We start from the raw sequence: 22,178 nt of genomic DNA, 5'->3' as shown, positions 1-22,178 counted from the left end.
GAGTTGAATTCCGGGGCGTTACGTGCCAAAAACAGAAAAAGCACAATCTAATTATGAGGCACACCGTAATGGGAGACTCCGGTTTAGTTTCGCATTTCGTGTTCGAGACACGATAGTTGTGATTTCAGTCATTCTAACCGTGCCCTCCGAATGCATCAAGTTGCCGTAGTAGAGAGAAACTTACGAAAACTTAAGATATTAGACATTTCCGGCTGAGCCTCTTTTCTTTTTTTTTCCTGTCTGCGTACGGTGGCGCGACAGCGCATGCGCGATACGTTGAGCCATGAACATGCAAGCGAGCCCTGCACTTTCACTCGCAAGCTCAGCCAGCGGCGCGCTGAGCGGCGCGAGAAGAAAAAAAAAAAAAAAGAAGAAAACAAAGCATATTTTCTGCTCCTTGGTTGATGGGAGTGTGGAAGCAGGAAAGAAGAGTAAGTTTGTTTACTTCCTCCATGGTTGGGAGCTTGGTCGGAAGTGCGTCAACAAACTCCAGAGAACATGTCGCGGTGGCGCAGTGGTTGTCATGCTTTGCTGCCAAGCACGAGGTCCCGAGTTCGATTCCCGCCCAAGACGGCCCTATTTCGATGAAGGCGAAATGAAAAAAAAAAAGAACAACGCTCGTGTACTTCGATTTACGTGCAGCTCAAAGAACCTGGCCAGGTCATCATCATCATCAGCCTAGTTACGCCCACTGCAGGGCAAAGGCCTCTCCCATACTTCTCCAACTGCCCCGGTCATGTACTAATTGTGGCCATGTTGTCCCTGCAAACGTCTTAATGTCATCTGCCCACCTAACTTTCTGCCGCCCCCTGCTACGCTTCCCTTCTCTTGGAATCCAGTCCGTAGCTCTTAGTGACCATCGGTTATCTTCCCTCCTCATTACATGTCCGGCCCATGCCCATTTCTTTTTCTTGATTTCAACTAAGATGTCGTTTACCCGCGTTTGTTGCCTCACCCAATCTGCTCTTTTCTTATCCCTTAACGTTACACCCATCATTCTTCTTTCCATAGCTCGTTGCGTCGTTCTCAATTTCAGCAGAACCCTTTTCGTAAGCCTCCAGGTTTCTGCCCCATATGTGAGTACTGGTAACACACAGCTGTTGTACACTTTCCTTTTGAGGGATAGTGGCAACCTACTGTTCATGATTTGAGAATGCCTGCCAAACGCACCCCAACCCATTCTTATTCTTCTGGTTATTTCAGTCTCATGATCCGGATCCGTGGTCACTACCTGCCCTAAGTAGATGTATTCCCTTACCACTTCCAGTGTTTCGCTACCTATCGTAAACTGCTGTTCTCTTCCGAGACTGTTAAACAGTACTTTAGTTTTCTGCAGATTAATTTTCAGACCCACCCTTCTGCTTTGTCTCTCTAGGTCAGTGAGCATGCATTGCAATTGGTCTCCTGAGTTACTAAGCAAGGCAATATCATCAGCGAATCGCAAGTTGCTAAGGTATTCTCCATCAACTTTTATCCCCAATTCTTCCCACTCCAGGCCTCTGAATACCTCTTGTAAACATGCTGTGAATAGCATTGGAGATATCGTATCTCCCTGTCTGACGCCTTTCTTTATAGGGATTTTGTTGCTTTCTTTGTGGAGGACTACGGTGGCTGTGGAGCCGCTATAGATATCTTCCAGTATTTTTACATATGGCTCATCTACACCCTGATTCCGTAATGCCTCCATGACTGCTGAGGTTTCGACTGAATCAAACGCTTTCTCGTAATCAATGAAAGCTATATATAAGGGTTGGTTATATTCTGCACATTTCTCTATCACTTGATTGATAGTGTGAATATGGTCTATTGTTGAGTAGCCTTTACGGAATCCTGCCTGGTCCTTTGGTTGACAGAAGTCTAAGGTGTTCCTGATTCTATTTGCGATTACCTTAGTAAATACTTTGTAGGCAACGGACAGTAAGCTGATCGGTCTATAATTTTTCAAGTCTTTGGCGTCCCCTTTCTTATGGATTAGGATTATGTTAGCGTTCTTCCAAGATTCCGGTACGCTCGAGGTTATGAGGCATTGCGTATACAGGGTGGCCAGTTTCTCTAGAACAATCTGACCACCATCCTTCAACAAATCTGCTGTTACCTGATCCTCCCCAGCTGCCTTCCCCCTTTGCATAGCTCCTAAGGCTTTCTTCACTTCTTCTGGCGTTACCTGTGGGATTTCGAATTCCTCTAGGCTATTCTCTCTTCCACTATCGTCGTGGGTGCCACTGGTACTGTATAAATCTCTATAGAACTCCTCAGCCACTTGAACTATCTCGTCCATATTAGTAACGATATTGCCGGCTTTGTCTCTTAACGCACACATCTGATTCTTGCCTATTCCTAGTTTCTTCTTCACTGTTTTTAGGCTTCCTCCTTTCCTGAGAGCCTGTTCAATTCTATCCATATTATAGTTCCTGATGTCCGCTGTCTTACGCTTGTTGATTAACTTAGAAAGTTCTGCCAGTTCTATTCTAGCTGTAGGATTAGAGGCTTTCATACATTGGCGTTTCTTGATCAGATCTTTCGTCTCCTGCGATAGCTTACTGGTTTCCTGTCTAACGGCGTTACCACCGACTTCTATTGCGCACTCCTTGATGATGCCCATGAGATTGTCGTTCATTGCTTCAACACTAAGGTCCTCTTCCTGAGTTAAAGCCGAATACCTGTTCTGTAGTTTGATCCGGAATTCCTCTAGTTTCCCTCTTACCGCTAACTCATTGATTGGCTTCTTGTGTACCAGTTTCTTTCGTTCCCTCCTCAAGTCTAGGCTAATTCGAGTTCTTACCATCCTGTGGTCACTGCAGCGTACCTTGCCGAGCACGTCTACATCTTGAATGATGCCAGGGTTCGCGCAGAGTATGAAGTCGATTTCATTTCTAGTCTCACCATTCGGGCTCCTCCACGTCCACTTTCGGCTAACCCGCTTGCGGAAAAAGGTATTCATTATACGCATATTATTCTGTTCTGCAAACTCTACTAATAATTCTCCTCTGCTATTCCTAGAGCCTATGCCATATTCCCCCACTGACTTGTCTCCAGCCTGCTTCTTGCCTACCCTGGCATTGAAGTCGCCCATCAGTATAGTGTATTTTGTTTTGACTTTACCCATCGCCGATTCTACGTCTTCATAAAAGCTTTCGACTTCCTGGTCATCATGACTAGATGTAGGAGCGTAGACCTGTACAACCTTCATTTTGCACCTCTTATTAAGTTTCACAACAAGACATGCCACCCTCTCGTTAATGCTATAGAATTCCTGTATGTTACCAGCTATTTCCTTATTAATCAGGAATCCGACTCCTAGTTCTCGTCTCTCCGCTAAGCCCCGGTAACACAGTACATGCCCGCTTTTTAGCACTGTATATGCTTCTTTTGTCCTCCTAACCTCACTGAGTCCTATTATATCCCATTTACTACCCTCTAATTCCTCCAATAACACTGCTAGACTCGCCTCACTAGATAGCGTTCTAACGTTAAACGTTGCCAGGTTCAGATTCCAATGGCGGCCTGTCCGGAGCCAGGTATTCTTAGCACCCTCTGCAGCGTCACAGGTCTGACCGCCGCCGTGGTCAGTTGCTTCGCGGCTGCTGGGGACTGAGGGCCGGGGTTCGATTGTTGTATTCATATAGGAGGTTGTGGCCAAGTACTGCACCAGGGTGGCCAATCCTGCTCTGGTGAGAGAGTGCGTTACCGGTTCTGGTCACCGGGATCAGGCCGCACTCCAGGCCTGTTTGTGCAATTTTCTCAACACACGGTTTTTTTTTTTTTTTTTTTTTTTGTATTTTCCGGTGGAGAATAGCGCGGCACCGGGATTTGAATCACGGTCCTCTTGCACTGGAGACGGATACTCTACCGTCCCCGTAGGAGTTAAATTAAAAATTAATTTATGGGGTTTTACGTGACAAAACCACTTTCTGATTATGCACGCCGTAGTGGAGGACTCCGAAAATTTCGACCACCTGGGGTTCTTTAACGTGCACTTAATTCTAAGTACACGGGTGTTTTCGCATTTCGCCCCCATCGAAATGCGGCCGCCGTGGTCGGGGTCCGATCCCGCGACCTCGTGCTCAGCAGTCTAACACCATAACCACTGAGCAACCACGGCGGGTCCCGCAGGAGTTGTACGCCTCATTTAACCTACAGTGGTGCCCTACTTGGTCAGTCAAGGTGGACCAATCTGAGCTCGGTTATACCGCATGGATGGCACTCGGCTAGAGAACCTCGTATTTATGACCTGCACATGTGAGGCCTTACATATTTGAAGATATATATCTATTCTTTTTTTTTTTTTCTTTTTTTTTTTTAGGAGGGTTCCCGTACAGTGATAAAATAAAGGAAAAGACATTAAAAGAAAGAAAAAAAAGAAAGAAAAAGGGGCGAAAAAAAAAAAAAAAAAAAAAAAAAAACGGAACATAACAGGTGATTTGAACTCGTGACCCTTCGATGTTGCCCGGAAAGATAGCTCAGTCGGTTGGTTCGTCAGGCCCCAGGCTACTTTCAAGCGCCACAGCTCCTCCTCCGAGCCTCACACTTACGTGGAAAGAGACTCATGTTGTCCGCGATAGTCGGTAGTTGGAAGGCATACTTTCTAGGAAAAATGGCCGCTCAAGGAGAAGAGCGAACTCGAGCGGCTTTAGAGGCTAGGAAAACTGCCTTAAAATATTTAGACTTGAGGGAAAGCTTCGTTAACAAACTATAACACGGCAATCAGCACTCGAATACGACGAGAGAAATTACTGAGACGTGGAAAATTCCCTTGAAAAAAATCTGGTTTGCTAGACAAATGCTCGTATGTATTGAACCTCTTAAAAGATGAGGGGTGAAATATGCGCTCACCGAGAGGGCATCTTCAGCGCGAGACATCCACAAGGCACCTTACAGAGATGTGGAGAGCTTCGCGGCCGGAACGAAGCATCCCTTCTCCGCCGGCCAAGAGGGGGAAACGTGCTTTCCGATCGCTCAAGGTTGCGCGGACAACGCATAGCTCTAGCGTCTAGGAAAAGCTTAACCAGGTGCGATGGCGGCACGCATAGCGTGGGAAGCTAGCCGCCAGAATAACTATACCAAGGACTGCTGCTGATGAGGGCGAAGTACCTTCGTGTAATTATAATAACCCTAATAGGACTACTTTCGAAAAAAAAAGGAAACGGCCCAGAGGGCTATACTACGAGAGCTATGACTGATAGTTTTCTATATATATATATATATATATATGTATATTCATCTCATCTATGGGATCGCATTCGCGCGCTGTTTCTTTGTCTCTGCGTGTAGTACAGTTAAGAGAGCCAGTTTAAGGGCGGAGAAGAAGAAAGAAGAGAAAAGCAAAAACTGCAGCGCCGTGGTTTTAAAGCGCACCCGTGGTAGAGAAACGGAATGCGATATAAGCGTGCGTAGCCCTGATACGCACACGACAAACTGCCTTAAAATATTTAGACTTGAGGGAAAGCTTCGTTAGCAAACGATAGCACGGCAATCAGCACTCGAATATAATTATAACCCTAATACTAATTGTAAATATTCATCTCATCTATGGGATCTAATGCGCGCGCTGTTTCTTTGTCTCTGCGTGTAGTAGTTGAGAGAGCCAGTTTAAGGGCGGAGAAGAAGAAAGAAAAGAAAAGCAAAAACTGCAGCGCCGTGGTTTTAAAGCGCAGCCGTGGTAGAGAAACGGAATGCGATATAAGCGTGCGTAGCCACGATACGCACACGACAAACTGCCTTAAAATATTTAGACTTGAGGGAAAGCTTCGTTAGCAAACGATAGCACGGCAATCAGCACTCGAATATAATTTTAACCCTAATACTAATTGTAAATATTCATCTCATCTATGGGATCTAATGCGCGCGCTGTTGCTTTGTCTCTGCGTGTAGTAGTTGAGAGAGCCAGTTTAAGGGCGGAGAAGAAGAAAGAAAAGAAAAGCAAAAACTGCAGCGCCGTGGTTTTAAAGCGCAGCCGTGGTAGAGAAACGGAATGCGATATAAGCGTGCGTAGCCACGATACGCACACGACAAACTGCCTTAAAATATTTAGACTTGAGGGAAAGCTTCGTTAGCAAACGATAGCACGGCAATCAGCACTCGAATATAATTTTAACCCTAATACTAATTGTAAATATTCATCTCATCTATGGGATCTAATGCGCGCGCTGTTGCTTTGTCTCTGCGTGTAGTAGTTGAGAGAGCCAGTTTAAGGGCAGAGTAGTTGGAAGGCATACTTTCTAGGAAAAATGGCCGCTCAAGGAGAAGAGCGAACTCGAGCGGCTTTAGAGGCTAGGAAAACTGCCTTAAAATATTTAGACTTGAGGGAAAGCTTCGTTAACAAACTATAACACGGCAATCAGCACTCGAATACGACGAGAGAAATTACTGAGACGTGGAAAATTCCCTTGAAAAAAATCTGGTTTGCTAGACAAATGCTCGTATGTATTGAACCTCTTAAAAGATGAGGGGTGAAATATGCGCTCACCGAGAGGGCATCTTCAGCGCGAGACATCCACAAGGCACCTTACAGAGATGTGGAGAGCTTCGCGGCCGGAACGAAGCATCCCTTCTCCGCCGGCCAAGAGGGGGAAACGTGCTTTCCGATCGCTCAAGGTTGCGCGGACAACGCATAGCTCTAGCGTCTAGGAAAAGCTTAACCAGGTGCGATGGCGGCACGCATAGCGTGGGAAGCTAGCCGCCAGAATAACTATACCAAGGACTGCTGCTGATGAGGGCGAAGTACCTTCGTGTAATTATAATAACCCTAATAGGACTACTTTCGAAAAAAAAAGGAAACGGCCCAGAGGGCTATACTACGAGAGCTATGACTGATAGTTTTCTATATATATATATATATATATATGTATATTCATCTCATCTATGGGATCGCATTCGCGCGCTGTTTCTTTGTCTCTGCGTGTAGTACAGTTAAGAGAGCCAGTTTAAGGGCGGAGAAGAAGAAAGAAGAGAAAAGCAAAAACTGCAGCGCCGTGGTTTTAAAGCGCACCCGTGGTAGAGAAACGGAATGCGATATAAGCGTGCGTAGCCCTGATACGCACACGACAAACTGCCTTAAAATATTTAGACTTGAGGGAAAGCTTCGTTAGCAAACGATAGCACGGCAATCAGCACTCGAATATAATTATAACCCTAATACTAATTGTAAATATTCATCTCATCTATGGGATCTAATGCGCGCGCTGTTTCTTTGTCTCTGCGTGTAGTAGTTGAGAGAGCCAGTTTAAGGGCGGAGAAGAAGAAAGAAAAGAAAAGCAAAAACTGCAGCGCCGTGGTTTTAAAGCGCAGCCGTGGTAGAGAAACGGAATGCGATATAAGCGTGCGTAGCCACGATACGCACACGACAAACTGCCTTAAAATATTTAGACTTGAGGGAAAGCTTCGTTAGCAAACGATAGCACGGCAATCAGCACTCGAATATAATTTTAACCCTAATACTAATTGTAAATATTCATCTCATCTATGGGATCTAATGCGCGCGCTGTTGCTTTGTCTCTGCGTGTAGTAGTTGAGAGAGCCAGTTTAAGGGCGGAGAAGAAGAAAGAAAAGAAAAGCAAAAACTGCAGCGCCGTGGTTTTAAAGCGCAGCCGTGGTAGAGAAACGGAATGCGATATAAGCGTGCGTAGCCACGATACGCACACGACAAACTGCCTTAAAATATTTAGACTTGAGGGAAAGCTTCGTTAGCAAACGATAGCACGGCAATCAGCACTCGAATATAATTTTAACCCTAATACTAATTGTAAATATTCATCTCATCTATGGGATCTAATGCGCGCGCTGTTGCTTTGTCTCTGCGTGTAGTAGTTGAGAGAGCCAGTTTAAGGGCAGAGTAGTTGGAAGGCATACTTTCTAGGAAAAATGGCCGCTCAAGGAGAAGAGCGAACTCGAGCGGCTTTAGAGGCTAGGAAAACTGCCTTAAAATATTTAGACTTGAGGGAAAGCTTCGTTAACAAACTATAACACGGCAATCAGCACTCGAATACGACGAGAGAAATTACTGAGACGTGGAAAATTCCCTTGAAAAAAATCTGGTTTGCTAGACAAATGCTCGTATGTATTGAACCTCTTAAAAGATGAGGGGTGAAATATGCGCTCACCGAGAGGGCATCTTCAGCGCGAGACATCCACAAGGCACCTTACAGAGATGTGGAGAGCTTCGCGGCCGGAACGAAGCATCCCTTCTCCGCCGGCCAAGAGGGGGAAACGTGCTTTCCGATCGCTCAAGGTTGCGCGGACAACGCATAGCTCTAGCGTCTAGGAAAAGCTTAACCAGGTGCGATGGCGGCACGCATAGCGTGGGAAGCTAGCCGCCAGAATAACTATACCAAGGACTGCTGCTGATGAGGGCGAAGTACCTTCGTGTAATTATAATAACCCTAATAGGACTACTTTCGAAAAAAAAAGGAAACGGCCCAGAGGGCTATACTACGAGAGCTATGACTGATAGTTTTCTATATATATATATATATATATATGTATATTCATCTCATCTATGGGATCGCATTCGCGCGCTGTTTCTTTGTCTCTGCGTGTAGTACAGTTAAGAGAGCCAGTTTAAGGGCGGAGAAGAAGAAAGAAGAGAAAAGCAAAAACTGCAGCGCCGTGGTTTTAAAGCGCACCCGTGGTAGAGAAACGGAATGCGATATAAGCGTGCGTAGCCCTGATACGCACACGACAAACTGCCTTAAAATATTTAGACTTGAGGGAAAGCTTCGTTAGCAAACGATAGCACGGCAATCAGCACTCGAATATAATTATAACCCTAATACTAATTGTAAATATTCATCTCATCTATGGGATCTAATGCGCGCGCTGTTTCTTTGTCTCTGCGTGTAGTAGTTGAGAGAGCCAGTTTAAGGGCGGAGAAGAAGAAAGAAAAGAAAAGCAAAAACTGCAGCGCCGTGGTTTTAAAGCGCAGCCGTGGTAGAGAAACGGAATGCGATATAAGCGTGCGTAGCCACGATACGCACACGACAAACTGCCTTAAAATATTTAGATTTGAGGGAAAGCTTCGTTAGCAAACGATAGCACGGCAATCAGCACTCGAATATAATTTTAACCCTAATACTAATTGTAAATATTCATCTCATCTATGGGATCTAATGCGCGCGCTGTTGCTTTGTCTCTGCGTGTAGTAGTTGAGAGAGCCAGTTTAAGGGCGGAGAAGAAGAAAGAAAAGAAAAGCAAAAACTGCAGCGCCGTGGTTTTAAAGCGCAGCCGTGGTAGAGAAACGGAATGCGATATAAGCGTGCGTAGCCACGATACGCACACGACAAACTGCCTTAAAATATTTAGACTTGAGGGAAAGCTTCGTTAGCAAACGATAGCACGGCAATCAGCACTCGAATATAATTTTAACCCTAATACTAATTGTAAATATTCATCTCATCTATGGGATCTAATGCGCGCGCTGTTGCTTTGTCTCTGCGTGTAGTAGTTGAGAGAGCCAGTTTAAGGGCAGAGTAGTTGGAAGGCATACTTTCTAGGAAAAATGGCCGCTCAAGGAGAAGAGCGAACTCGAGCGGCTTTAGAGGCTAGGAAAACTGCCTTAAAATATTTAGACTTGAGGGAAAGCTTCGTTAACAAACTATAACACGGCAATCAGCACTCGAATACGACGAGAGAAATTACTGAGACGTGGAAAATTCCCTTGAAAAAAATCTGGTTTGCTAGACAAATGCTCGTATGTATTGAACCTCTTAAAAGATGAGGGGTGAAATATGCGCTCACCGAGAGGGCATCTTCAGCGCGAGACATCCACAAGGCACCTTACAGAGATGTGGAGAGCTTCGCGGCCGGAACGAAGCATCCCTTCTCCGCCGGCCAAGAGGGGGAAACGTGCTTTCCGATCGCTCAAGGTTGCGCGGACAACGCATAGCTCTAGCGTCTAGGAAAAGCTTAACCAGGTGCGATGGCGGCACGCATAGCGTGGGAAGCTAGCCGCCAGAATAACTATACCAAGGACTGCTGCTGATGAGGGCGAAGTACCTTCGTGTAATTATAATAACCCTAATAGGACTACTTTCGAAAAAAAAAGGAAACGGCCCAGAGGGCTATACTACGAGAGCTATGACTGATAGTTTTCTATATATATATATATATATATATATATATATGTATATTCATCTCATCTATGGGATCGCATTCGCGCGCTGTTTCTTTGTCTCTGCGTGTAGTACAGTTAAGAGAGCCAGTTTAAGGGCGGAGAAGAAGAAAGAAGAGAAAAGCAAAAACTGCAGCGCCGTGGTTTTAAAGCGCACCCGTGGTAGAGAAACGGAATGCGATATAAGCGTGCGTAGCCCTGATACGCACACGACAAACTGCCTTAAAATATTTAGACTTGAGGGAAAGCTTCGTTAGCAAACGATAGCACGGCAATCAGCACTCGAATATAATTATAACCCTAATACTAATTGTAAATATTCATCTCATCTATGGGATCTAATGCGCGCGCTGTTTCTTTGTCTCTGCGTGTAGTAGTTGAGAGAGCCAGTTTAAGGGCGGAGAAGAAGAAAGAAAAGAAAAGCAAAAACTGCAGCGCCGTGGTTTTAAAGCGCAGCCGTGGTAGAGAAACGGAATGCGATATAAGCGTGCGTAGCCACGATACGCACACGACAAACTGCCTTAAAATATTTAGACTTGAGGGAAAGCTTCGTTAGCAAACGATAGCACGGCAATCAGCACTCGAATATAATTTTAACCCTAATACTAATTGTAAATATTCATCTCATCTATGGGATCTAATGCGCGCGCTGTTGCTTTGTCTCTGCGTGTAGTAGTTGAGAGAGCCAGTTTAAGGGCGGAGAAGAAGAAAGAAAAGAAAAGCAAAAACTGCAGCGCCGTGGTTTTAAAGCGCAGCCGTGGTAGAGAAACGGAATGCGATATAAGCGTGCGTAGCCACGATACGCACACGACAAACTGCCTTAAAATATTTAGACTTGAGGGAAAGCTTCGTTAGCAAACGATAGCACGGCAATCAGCACTCGAATATAATTTTAACCCTAATACTAATTGTAAATATTCATCTCATCTATGGGATCTAATGCGCGCGCTGTTGCTTTGTCTCTGCGTGTAGTAGTTGAGAGAGCCAGTTTAAGGGCAGAGTAGTTGGAAGGCATACTTTCTAGGAAAAATGGCCGCTCAAGGAGAAGAGCGAACTCGAGCGGCTTTAGAGGCTAGGAAAACTGCCTTAAAATATTTAGACTTGAGGGAAAGCTTCGTTAACAAACTATAACACGGCAATCAGCACTCGAATACGACGAGAGAAATTACTGAGACGTGGAAAATTCCCTTGAAAAAAATCTGGTTTGCTAGACAAATGCTCGTATGTATTGAACCTCTTAAAAGATGAGGGGTGAAATATGCGCTCACCGAGAGGGCATCTTCAGCGCGAGACATCCACAAGGCACCTTACAGAGATGTGGAGAGCTTCGCGGCCGGAACGAAGCATCCCTTCTCCGCCGGCCAAGAGGGGGAAACGTGCTTTCCGATCGCTCAAGGTTGCGCGGACAACGCATAGCTCTAGCGTCTAGGAAAAGCTTAACCAGGTGCGATGGCGGCACGCATAGCGTGGGAAGCTAGCCGCCAGAATAACTATACCAAGGACTGCTGCTGATGAGGGCGAAGTACCTTCGTGTAATTATAATAACCCTAATAGGACTACTTTCGAAAAAAAAAGGAAACGGCCCAGAGGGCTATACTACGAGAGCTATGACTGATAGTTTTCTATATATATATATATATATATATGTATATTCATCTCATCTATGGGATCGCATTCGCGCGCTGTTTCTTTGTCTCTGCGTGTAGTACAGTTAAGAGAGCCAGTTTAAGGGCGGAGAAGAAGAAAGAAGAGAAAAGCAAAAACTGCAGCGCCGTGGTTTTAAAGCGCACCCGTGGTAGAGAAACGGAATGCGATATAAGCGTGCGTAGCCCTGATACGCACACGACAAACTGCCTTAAAATATTTAGACTTGAGGGAAAGCTTCGTTAGCAAACGATAGCACGGCCAGGTAGTCACAGTTAATCCGGAGTCCTCTACTATATACACCGTGTCTCTCATAGCCCCAGTGTCGATTTGGGACTTTAAAACCCACGAACGAATCAACTCTCGAGGACGGAATCTAAGCTTTTTGACATAATTACTTGCGTGGTTGGGACAATTAACGAAGTGTTTAGGAGAGTTTCCAATAAATCCATATTTTTTTGCTTGGAGATTCTCCTAAACTCTTAGCTATGTATAGAGGCCTAGCAGTCACGATGAAATCAAGCTGCAAGCTGCGCAAGTACTTCAAGATTAAATAAAATTTGGCTGTTCTTCTCGAGGCAGTGGCAACGCGTCGCTTCGAGTACCCTACATGTGGCAGCCTATCCCGGGAAATGTCGCAGCCGCCACGTATCGGTAAGTGATGCTCCGGAGCAAAGAAGAAATAAAATAAAAGAAAAATAAAAGACTATTTCTCGCAGAAAACCGCTAAACATTTCATACACATTTTTTTCTGTAGTCCCAACTTTTCCACTAGGTCGCGCGTTGAGCGACCGTAAGTTTTTACCCCACACGCCCACACAAGAATGCTGAAATAAATCCGATACTTTCGCCGCTGCGCCCGTGTGTGGGGCGCATTCACACCGAAGGCGGGGCGGGCAAAGCGGGCAGGCGGAAAGCGGAAAGCGGCGAAAACCTCCTCGCCGAGCGGGCAAAAGAGGCGGAAAACGCGGCGGGCAGCCCGATCGCTCTCGGACCGATTTTTTCCGCCCCGCCGGAGCTTCCCGCTTTCCCGCAGCCAACTAGGGTTCGAGGAGACAAGCCGACTCAAAATGGCATCCACCGAGACAGCTGGATCGACACAATCTCGACAGCTCGACACAATCAAATGTTGCCCGATGCTACATGACAAGAGACACGACGTATACAAGGACACTGAACACAAGAATCAAAGCACTGGCATGACCCATTCTCTCTCGTTCTTGCAAGGCGGGGCGAACCCACCAGTGGCGTTGGCGGGCTGTTTTCCTTCGAGCTTTCTGCTTCTCGTCTTGAAAAGTTGCTAAAGAAGCGGCGAGTAGAATACCAACGATTTCGTCTTCTTCGTCCGAGCTGATCATTCTTCACAAGTGGTTAGCAAGCGAGAGCGGCTGGCCAGAAGACGGTGGCGCGGTGACGATGCTCGCGCGCCCGCGTTGAGGACGGACGACCGGTGCCAAGAGATGGCGACACGTGTGCCACGAACATGCTCGATGCTCCGCCTTTCCTGCGACGCGGGCCGCCAGGCAAGCCGGCCGGTCTGAACAGGCGCGCGCGCTCACCGCTTCGCCGCGTTGAAAATCCGCTTGGCCGCTTGGACGCTCCGCTTTCGGTGTGAATGTGCCTGAGCGGAGCGAAAAAAAAAAAGGAAATATTATTCTAAACACATCTATACAATCGAACCCAGTTATAGATAAATGGTTGTGGCAATAAGATATTTCGATATATCAAGCAATTCGATATATCTGAAACTGGGTATAACGAACTTTTATGAACATTTACGATGCATTCATTATACGCGACAAAACAAATCTGCGCAAGACAGCACACCCCGTGGCTATGCTGATTCTCGCAGCAGCACATCACGATCTTTGGCTGCGTCGTATCGTACCCTATCTGGTTACGAGCTAAAGCATGCTCGGAAAACATGCCCCCCCCCCCCCCCCCGAAAAGATAAAAATAAATAAAATACAGCTGTTTCGGGTAGTTTCATTGCATAGGTTGCTTTCACTCGGAGTTCGATATGTGGAGTGTCGAGTTGGTTTTAGGCAGGTTGTCGACAACCTGCCTAACCTGGTTCGATCGAACCAAACCTGAACCCGAACCCAAAAATTGTACCAGAACCAGACTTCTAACCGAACCTGAAGCCGAACCCGAACCGATATATTTAGAACGCGTCTGAACCCGAACCGAACCTGAACCGAAAAGAATGATAACGGTTACCGGTTCGACACGAAATGGTTCCAGCATATAGAATGAAAACACGTGCTCAATACGCAAGCGATTGTTCGAAATGATTACATTTCAGTCAGCGCACCCCACGAGAATGTCGCTATGACTCACGGGTTGCGTATGTGCTAGAATGGGGATAGACGACATGTATGTGCTGATAACCGACCATACGGCGACACTCATCAGAGACGCTTGCACTTCCGAACTCGGCCATGCCAGATGTGTTCTGCGGTCGAAAAGCTGTTTCAGGGGCACCGCAGAATCGCCGTTTCTGTTGAATCTCCCACTTCAGCCCTCAGGTCCAGCTCGCTACTGTTGCTAGACAAAGCGTAAAACGCACACGCCAGGGCACAGAGAGCAAAAATATACAAACAAACAAACAAACAAACAAACAAACAAACAAACAAACAAACAAACAAACAAACAAACAAACAAACAAACAAACAAACAAACAAATAAATAAATAAATAAATAAAGTTAAGGCGATGATCTAGAGAATGGAGAATAGGAGGGTCTATCTAGTTCGGTCAGCTCAGATGCTTGTAACCATAACACTTGCGGTCGCTAATGAATGCCGTCGTCTTCTCAGTGCACAGTGACAGCGGCTATAGACGGCACAGGAAATTTGCTTTTGTTGCGTGCCACGGTTCGACTCACGTTTGACTCCCCCAAGCATAGTACAAGGCTCTTCGATTTATACAAATCAATTCCGGGGCACAATGTGCACAATTTGGACAATTCGATTCTGCTCAGCACTCGGTCAGTCCTCCTTTCCCTTCTATTGTTTCTCTATAACGCGCGTGCTGACATGTCGGTGCCGTTGCTTTCACTGCGATTTCACGGCTGTGCACTACAGTCGTCGTGCGTATCTGCGCCGCCATTTGTATCGTGATGGGTACCCATTTTGCATCTGCGAACGATCCCGTCTTTCGAACTGTTCAGCGTCCAGCGTTACCTTCTAGAACGGCGAGGCGAGCCAAACATTTATTAGTGCTTTCTTCTGTCGTAGTTAACTTAGGCATCATGCTACTTTAGGCTTTCCTTTACGCAGAATTAAGCCCCATCCCAATGCGCCCAGCGAGGCAAACTTGGCGAGCGTGGCGCAAGCAAGATATTTGCAAAAATGAATGAAATCAATTATTTATATGGTGCTTCTTTATTTACTCTTATCCTTTGAGACAAATTTTATCCTTCTGCGAGGAACTTTCAGCTGTGCACTGCATCCTAATCATATGCTCATTTGTATAGTTGATTTGTGGACATTTTAATGCGCAGAAAATAAGGTGCTTTGTTGTCTGAATTTAGTTTGCATCATTTTACTACAAGACTTCGCTTCTAATCTCTGAGCATGTGCTATACTAGTATCTTAGACTTAATAATGTCTTTTATTTTTTCGCTATATCCACGACATCGTTCTCTTTAAGTCTGCAATGTTAAATCGCTAAATTGCAATGTCCCGTTAAAAAAAATCAGGATAATTTAGTTGGAATACAAATGGAGTACTTCGTTCTACTTTTCGTACGCGATTCGAGAATTCACTATATATAGGCGAAGTTATGAAATATTCATTTCTTTCGACTACTGTAAGGGACAAAAGCAGTTCCTGCAGTCTGCACACGAGAAAGAATTATGTAAACGGAGAGTCTCCTCGATGATTCTTGCTAAGCATGGTCGCAGTTATGCAGATGATCGTGTCCCTTAAGAAAGACGCGGAGGAGGTCACATGCACAATAGTTAGTAGCCGTTCAGTAAGCATTTCTCGTCTTAGGCAGCATATGAATTCGTTGATTCGACAGAGACAAATAAATGTATTATATCCTCAAATGTATTTGAACTACTCCAACACGATGCGCGGCACTGTAGAATTATTCTTTGCTTTTTCAATGAGGACTACACTCTTATACGTACATGCATTTGAGATTTCCTGTTCCTAGTTTTCATTACTTTCAACGACTTCGTGCACCAGATGTGATGCGGTGTCTTATGGTATACATGTATCAAATAACGTAAACAAATCTTTTATTGCCGAATAGGCTCATCAAAAATTTTCGTATCACTTTTTTTTTTTTTTAGAAATGAAAAATAGTTAATAATCTATTCGGTATTGGACGGTCATTTTTCTCGACTACTCGTATTCAACTTGATTTTGAAAATTTTGCCATTCACACACCCAGATAAATTTTTGCCTTTTCTCTCTTTTGTCAACTGTACTCAATATAGGTTACAAGGAAAGCAAACGCAGAAAAGAGGGAGGAGGCGTCGAGGCACCGCACAACGTACCCTGTACTGTTGCGACGACACTACCTAAGATGACCGTCCTTGTATGTACGGCTGCTATAGCTGCACGGTATTAAAGTTCATTGACATTCATATAAAACCATCAATTTCTGTCTCCCATGTGCCAGGGAGTCAGTTCCTTCCGGCCCCTGACAAAGCATGCGCGTGCTTCATGTGGAGAAGTCGACAGCATTTTGCAGCATGTCGCCATAGTGCAGGATAACGTTTACTGTGCCGAACCGGTACGCGAACAGGTTCAGTGTTCGCGTTATAACGGTTCGCGAACCGTTATAAATTTTTATGTCTCCAAACCGGAACCAAAACGGGACGAATTCGGAGCGCGCTGAACCCGAATTCGAATCGAACCGCTATTTGTTTCGGTGCGACACTCTGGTTTAAAGGAATCGATATTACACTGAATAACGCCAAGTAAATTTTGCGCGTTCTATATAGAGCGTAATTCGCTTTAGCCGGTCTCGTTAACCAGGTTTGACTGTATGTATCTTGAATGTTACATAAACCTAACGCCGGCACACACTCGCAGATGTAGACGCGCGCCTTTAACCTTCCAGCCACCGAAGTCGAAGCTGTGTCGTCGTGTAGCCAATCTCGTCCACTTGAGAATCGTGATCAGGAAGGCAAGAGGCCACGCCGCGACTCCAGTACATGCCGGTCGTCCCCTCATCTACAGACGTCCCAGAGCGGCCGCCAAGCCGCTCGACTGGCGAGGAGAGCGGCGGAGAACATGAGTCCCCTTTCCTGTCTGCGGAGGAATGTGGCAACGCGGTATCGTCGCTACGCAATTTTACTGCACGCTTTCTACGCAATTCTGGGCAGCGTATTGGTTGGGTAGCACAGCCGCCGTCAAACACCAAGGAGAAAACATGGGATGTTTTGAAAGAAAAGACGCATTAAGCTAGCACCATGCGAGACAGCCCAAGCAGAAATATCCAACACCACCCGCAGGAGAAGCAAAAAGCCACTTTTACAGCTTGATTCAACGTTATCTTCCAGCTTAGAAACAAGTTTTATTATCCTTTTCCGGTGCAATGACACTGTTTCTTTCATAAGACATGTTCGGGTTAAGTGTGACGGTAACTGTACGAGTGAGCACGTAATCGTACGCAACAACATAGCTGCTCTTTGGGCGAGTCCCGTCGGCGACGCTGTCCCATTTACTGTCAGGAAATACAGACGCGTAATATTCAAAGTACTGCCTTATAGGGTGAAATACCCGGGCAGGAATAGGAACCGTACGGTCTATGGCATGGCCGAGTTTAAGGCCTCGCGTGATCTTTGCTCATGTCGCGTAGAAAGATGAGAAACCTCTCGCGCTTCCGTAAGTGCAGATATTGCTTGAGCAGTTTTGCTACGCTCAAGCACATTCTGCTCTCTCGAAGGCGTTGTTTTATACCGCAGTGGCCTACTGCACGGAAATAACGGAACGCGAGCGCGGCTCTCTTCTACGAAGCGCGAAGCGGAAACGGCAGGACTGCGAGTGCAGCTGCCGGGCCACATCTTGTTCATTTATCTCCCTTTCCACCCGACCTTCGTTCTCGCGCAAGCGAGAAAGGGCAACGACCAAGCCACGTGGCTGGGCGCTATCAAACAAAGCACCGGCGCCGCAGCTGAATTTTGCCGCGCTCTTGCGGCAAACGCTGACGCCAATAGGAAGCGTGCTGCAGGCAATATTTATTCCTGCGCGCGCCCGTTAGACTCGTCAGGCGTGTGTGAGGCATTCGGACGCTGCCATTTGAAGACTTCAACAGCACCTGGCACGGGAGCATTATGGCAGGTGAGATGGGTTTCCGGGCTACTGTTAAACTTTCCTTTGCGATGGCAAAACCTGCTGCTTTCTAAACTGCTGGGCCACGACTAGCGCAGTTAAACTTCGAGAGGTAATATATATACGTAGACTGCGAAACCCGACGTCGTCTTCGTGCTTTCCTTCGTGCTAGCGTGCCATTGTGTCGTACATGGTGGGATAGGCGCTTACGAACAAGGTGTAGGAGCCCCGCCCCTTTTTGGCGCGACCAGTGCGGCTATTCGGCGTGCGCACGTTCTGGGAAATGCTCTTGCCGTGGCCTCCAGGAACTCGTTGCGAAATTGCTCGAACTGTAGTTCTTTAGTTCATACAGAGTTGTTCGCATGTTCTTGGCCATGTGGTGGGCTTTAGAGTAAATTAAGCGGTACGAATTCACTCGCGTTGGGCAACTCAGTCGCTTGCACGGTTAGAGAAAGAACTGTTGCGTTAGTGCTGTACCTTGAACACGTGACACCTCCAGAAAACTGAACTGCTTAAAACGAGGGTTGGAAGCGAAAGTCTTACTGCTTAAGCAGCACGGCTGCACATACATTGAGGGCGTATTCGTTTAAGCGAATGTCTTTTCCTTACTGACACGGCTGAGTACAAGTTTCCTTGTAGAGCCCGTGCCTTGCAGTGTGCGTGTTTTGTCCGCATTGAGGTTTGCGATTCGAAGCTACAAGTAGTGCTGGAATGGGAACGTGTGATCAATGTTTCTATTTCTTCATCTGGTCTGTTCATGGTTAACTTTTACACACAGAATGGGGCGGTTGCGTCGGTTGCTGCTTCGACAGTACCCTCCAGCGAGTCGTTCTCTCCGGTGCGTTCCCGCGGAACGTATGTAATATCTGCAGAGTAGTATGCACGGGATGATATTCTGTTAGGTGCGAAGTCCTTGTGGTTTTTATTGATGCGCCGAAACTTTCAGAGCCTTGTTAGTTTCGTCTACCTTAACTTGACAAGTAGTAAAGGAGTCCAAGGATAACCGGCATGGAGCACCACCTACCACTGATTCGTGACATTCTTTCGACATCGTATGACCGCCCCTTCCGAATAGCAAAAGCTGTACGAACCTCCTCCCGTGAACAATTTCACCGTGCCGCACAATGATCGCTCGCTTTGCTTCCGTGCTTGCCTTCAGCTTTCGTCTCCGACTCTTTTCATTTGTGCGACTGCCACGCGAGCGCTTGTTTGCTTAGCGTGTTTGCTTGTGTGTTTGCTTGGCGCAGCTGCTGAAAGCGAACGCGGCGGCCTCCGTTTAGAATGGCCGTCGTTACCTGATATACGCGACTCGCTCGTCCACCGTGGCGCGGTGATGCAAGTAGCTACAGCTACACTGACTGTTGTCCTTGATAGAACGCGATGCATTGCGATGTGGTCTACACTGCACTTCAAAAATATCCATACTCCTTGGGGCTTGTCCTGTTCAATATCAACGTGGCCTGTGTTGCTTGCGTTTAATTTCAACGCTTTAGTGCACTCGCTACTTTCCTGTCAAGGTCCAGGACTGTCACGCTGATACGCGCATGCCGTTCATGAACTAAATTACTACCGAGCGCGTAGCGTTAATAGAAATACATGCAATATGGTTGTTGTTGGCGGACAAAATAAGCCCGTAGAGTACGGAGTTTTAATATACTAGTTTCCCTTTTCGCGAACCACAACGGGTACCCATTCAGCTATTCCTGCTTTTCGTACTAGCGCTTCAGCTGCTTAGACTTCTGCTTAGTGATTCCTTTATACATTGCGCTCCATTTGGGTTGGAGTAAAGATGATGTGCTTCGCTGCGTGTTCGACCATCTTGCACGTTTCTTCATTACATTCAGGACAGCTCTTCCTGCTAAAACCAGTTTGCAAGAACAATTTTGCATCATGGTCATTGCCATGATGCATGCGCCCCATTTCTATCGTGCTCCGTCATCGCCATCTCGCCCTGCCTGACAAAAACTGAAGTGATTGTACGGCCACTCCGACTTTGCGTCGCACTCACGCAGCACATTGTGAAACCTTGGCGACAGCATCCCCAAGACTCTGAGGAACAAGATGGGTGGCTATCCTGGCCAAAGTGCAAAAACAGCAAAGAAGTGGTCGATGCGGCGCATCACCTTTCGAAGTGCACTTCCACAGAAGACATTCGAAGAAGGCACCTTCCTCGAAGACTAATATTATTTACTTACCAGGATGGCCTCCCGGCTTGGGTTCATGGCCTGTATAATAATTCACTCCTCCTATATCATGGATTCACTGATGTAAGGGATGCGAGACCGACGTAGGCCCGGATGCCAGTATTGGATTCTTAAAAGACGTTTTTACCACCATCTCACCAAGATAAGGCGCTCGGACAGCCGCGCTCTATCCTCCCATAACGCGCGCGCTTTGTCTCGTGACCTCTAACATTGGGCGGACATCAAGCCGCCATACTTTGCGGCTCACCTACGCACGATATTACCGCACTTGGGTATTACACATCATATCGCGGCGGCGGCGAGAATCTGCCGGTATTGTCCATACAATTGCTAATGCAATTAAAAAAAAAAAAAACAGATGATGTCGTGGCACAGTTGGCTGGAGCGCCAATTTCCAGAAAATAAAGTCCGATGCAGTAAGATGCGTTCTTTGAATTTCTGTACTGTCATCTAGGCAACATGATCATGGTTTCCTGTTGCGGGAGGAACACCGCTAGACAGCTTTGGTAGCTGTTATACTCTTTTGTGTGCTCTTTACCTGTCACCGGACTTCGCTCAGTTAGAAGTACATTTAAATTTTCTTCTTTCAAGTACAAGCTGTTTCCAAACAGCCAGGCTTACGGGGAGATAATTTGCTCCTATGCGGAGCTGACTATACGAACTGATTATCATAACTGGCATGCAGAGACAGCCAGAATTACCGATTTCATGGTAGATTGATGACACAAGTCTGGTTTCCACATAGCCTCGTCTTCCGTGCACGCCGACATGCATTGGTGCGCACTGTCTGCGCCTGGAAATTTTCTTCCCGCAGCGAAAGCACGTGACATTGCACAAGGGCCATCAACGGCTCGTTAAGCGAAGCGCATTCAAAGGGCGAGCATAATAGCCGGGTATTACGGCGAAAAGATGAGCCCCGACAGGAACCCGTGGGCGGCACACGTAGTTTGTTTGGGCTATCGACGTGGGTGCGCCGGCGAGCCGCAGCTCTAGGGACAAAGGAGCATTGATTATTAGTCGCTAAATTTTGGCATGTTGCTCTTGCAGATAGGTAACTTGCAATCCATAAAAATACTCGGCCACCTAGGCCAACCGTCACAAGAGCGTCGAGAATAGCCTCATGCAATACGTTATCGTATGCCCCTTTCACATCTAAGAATAAAGCTGCAGATAAACGTTTACGGGACCTTTCGTGCTGGACATATGAAACGAGATCAACTACATTGTCGATGGAAGAGCGGTCACGTCTATGTATTAACTATGTATTCATTCTATGTATTAACTGACGATGGCCCAACTACGCGACGCTATACCAGCAAGGGCGTTCCTCAAGGCGGTGCTCTCAGCCCGACGCTATTCAACCTCGCTCTTATTGGGCTTGCTGAACACTTGCCAACTACCACCAAAATTTCAGTATACGCAGACGACATCTGTCTCTGGACTTCGGCAGTCACACGTCCTCAGATACGTGCACGGCTTCAGAGAGCGGCTACTTTGACAGCGAGCTACTTGTGTGAACAAGGTCTCAGCATATCGCCAGAAAAATGCGCCCTAGTGGCGTTTACTCGCAAACCAATGACGCCTTATGTCATCTCAATCAACGGGCGGACCATTTCCTATGTCAGAACCTACAGATTTCTAGGCGTAATTATCGACCGAGACCTCTGTTGGAGCCCGCACGTGGCTTACATGAAACGACGCCTAACAGCAACCTCCCAGTTGTTTAAATACCTGACAGGAAAGACGTGGGGGATGTCAGTAGACGCAATGCTGAGACTCTACAGAGCTCTCTTTCTCGGTTTTTTAAGATACAGTCTACCTGTACTGAACAACACCTGCAAGACAAATATTCGTGTTCTGCAAGCAGCGCAAGCTCAAGCACTCAGAGTTTGTCTTGGTTTGCCGAGATGCACGTCAACTGAGGCAACTATTG

General features: G+C 46.4%; 1 protein-coding gene across 1 annotated transcript in view; it reads left to right on the top strand.

The window, feature by feature from the left end:
• The first annotated feature begins 17,885 nt into the window (after positions 1-17,885).
• Positions 17,886-22,178, top strand: part of LOC126531526 (methanethiol oxidase-like) — a 74,958-nt gene continuing 70,665 nt past the window's right edge. Inside the window, exon 1 of the mRNA XM_050179073.3 lies at positions 17,886-18,050. Within this exon, the coding sequence (XP_050035030.2) occupies positions 18,044-18,050 (7 nt within the window). The 5' untranslated portion in view covers positions 17,886-18,043. The remainder of the gene's footprint in view (positions 18,051-22,178) is intronic.

The sequence above is a fragment of the Dermacentor andersoni genome, chromosome 5 (assembly GCF_023375885.2).
Source record: "Dermacentor andersoni chromosome 5, qqDerAnde1_hic_scaffold, whole genome shotgun sequence".
Taxonomy (NCBI): Eukaryota; Metazoa; Arthropoda; class Arachnida; order Ixodida; family Ixodidae; genus Dermacentor; species Dermacentor andersoni.
The sequence above is the reverse complement of the archived record's forward strand: the minus strand, read 5'-3'. Positions and strand labels throughout refer to the sequence as shown.